Source organism: Eimeria tenella, genomic scaffold, assembly GCF_000499545.2.
Source record: "Eimeria tenella Houghton genomic scaffold, Eth_scaff3129, whole genome shotgun sequence".
NCBI classification, from domain to species: domain Eukaryota; phylum Apicomplexa; class Conoidasida; order Eucoccidiorida; family Eimeriidae; genus Eimeria; species Eimeria tenella.
The window spans coordinates 997-1,881 of NW_013542993.1; the positions used below are offsets into that span (position 1 = coordinate 997).

Genomic DNA, 885 nt, shown 5'->3' on the forward strand with positions numbered 1-885 from the left:
CGATGGGCCCCCCCAGCATGGGGGGCCTGGCCATGGGTCCGCCGATGGGTGGGGGCCCCATCTGGGGCATGCCCGGGGCCCCGACGAGGGGGGGCCCCCCCAAGAGGGGGCCCCCCTGGAGGAGCCCGGGGGGCATGCCGGGGGGCCCCAGGATGCCGGGAGCGAAGGCGTCGGGGCCCCCCGCAGCCTCCAGCAGCGCCTGCCTCTTGAGGAGCTCCTTGGCCTGCCTCTCCCGGGCCCTGTCGAGGAGCTCAGCAGCAAAGCCAGCAGCAGCAGCAGCAAAGTAGAGCCCCGCGCCCGCAGCCATCAAGTAAAAGGCCGTGGACAGCCGCGGCAGCGGGAACTGCTGCGACAGCACTATCATGTTCCAGCAAGTGCCCGTTTCCCACAGCCAGTAGCCCCCCACGCTGCAGCACAGGAGGCCCCCCAGGAAGCAGCAAGACACGATCAAGTAGGCCATTTTGCCGAAGAGGAAGAACCAGCCCACGGCCAGCAGCGCGAGGGCCCCCCCCAGCGCAGAGGCCCCCAGCAGCAAAGTGCTGACGCTGGCCAGCCGGCGGTAGCAGGCCAGCCTCGTGGTCAAGGCGTCTTGGCAAGCAGCAGGACACTGCGCCGCCCAGGCCTGGTACTGCGCTGCTGCAGTTTGCTGCTGCCCCAGCCGCACGGCGTTGGCCACGGCCTCGCTGCTGCTGCTGAGCCGCTGCGCCCACGACAGCAGCGCGCGCCCGCCGTCGAAGGAAATGTTGTAGAGGCCCCACGAGGTCCCCTGGTAGCCCTGGTGCTTCTCCTGGCTGCGGAACATGTATCTGTAGTCCACGGCGTCGCTCACTCTCCACTCGGGGATGCACAGGGCCCCCACGCTCACGGCCACGCCCGCGAGCGACA

At 70.2% G+C, this 885-nt stretch overlaps 1 protein-coding gene across 1 annotated transcript in view; it reads right to left on the reverse strand.

The window, feature by feature from the left end:
* The window catches only part of ETH_00036215 (uncharacterized protein), a gene marked incomplete at both ends in the record, with an annotated part of 1,071 nt that extends 269 nt beyond the window's left edge, over positions 1-802 (reverse strand). Inside the window, one exon of the mRNA XM_013376099.1 lies at positions 1-802. Coding sequence (XP_013231553.1) covers positions 1-802 — 802 coding nt within the window.
* Between the last annotated feature and the right edge of the window lie 83 nt (positions 803-885).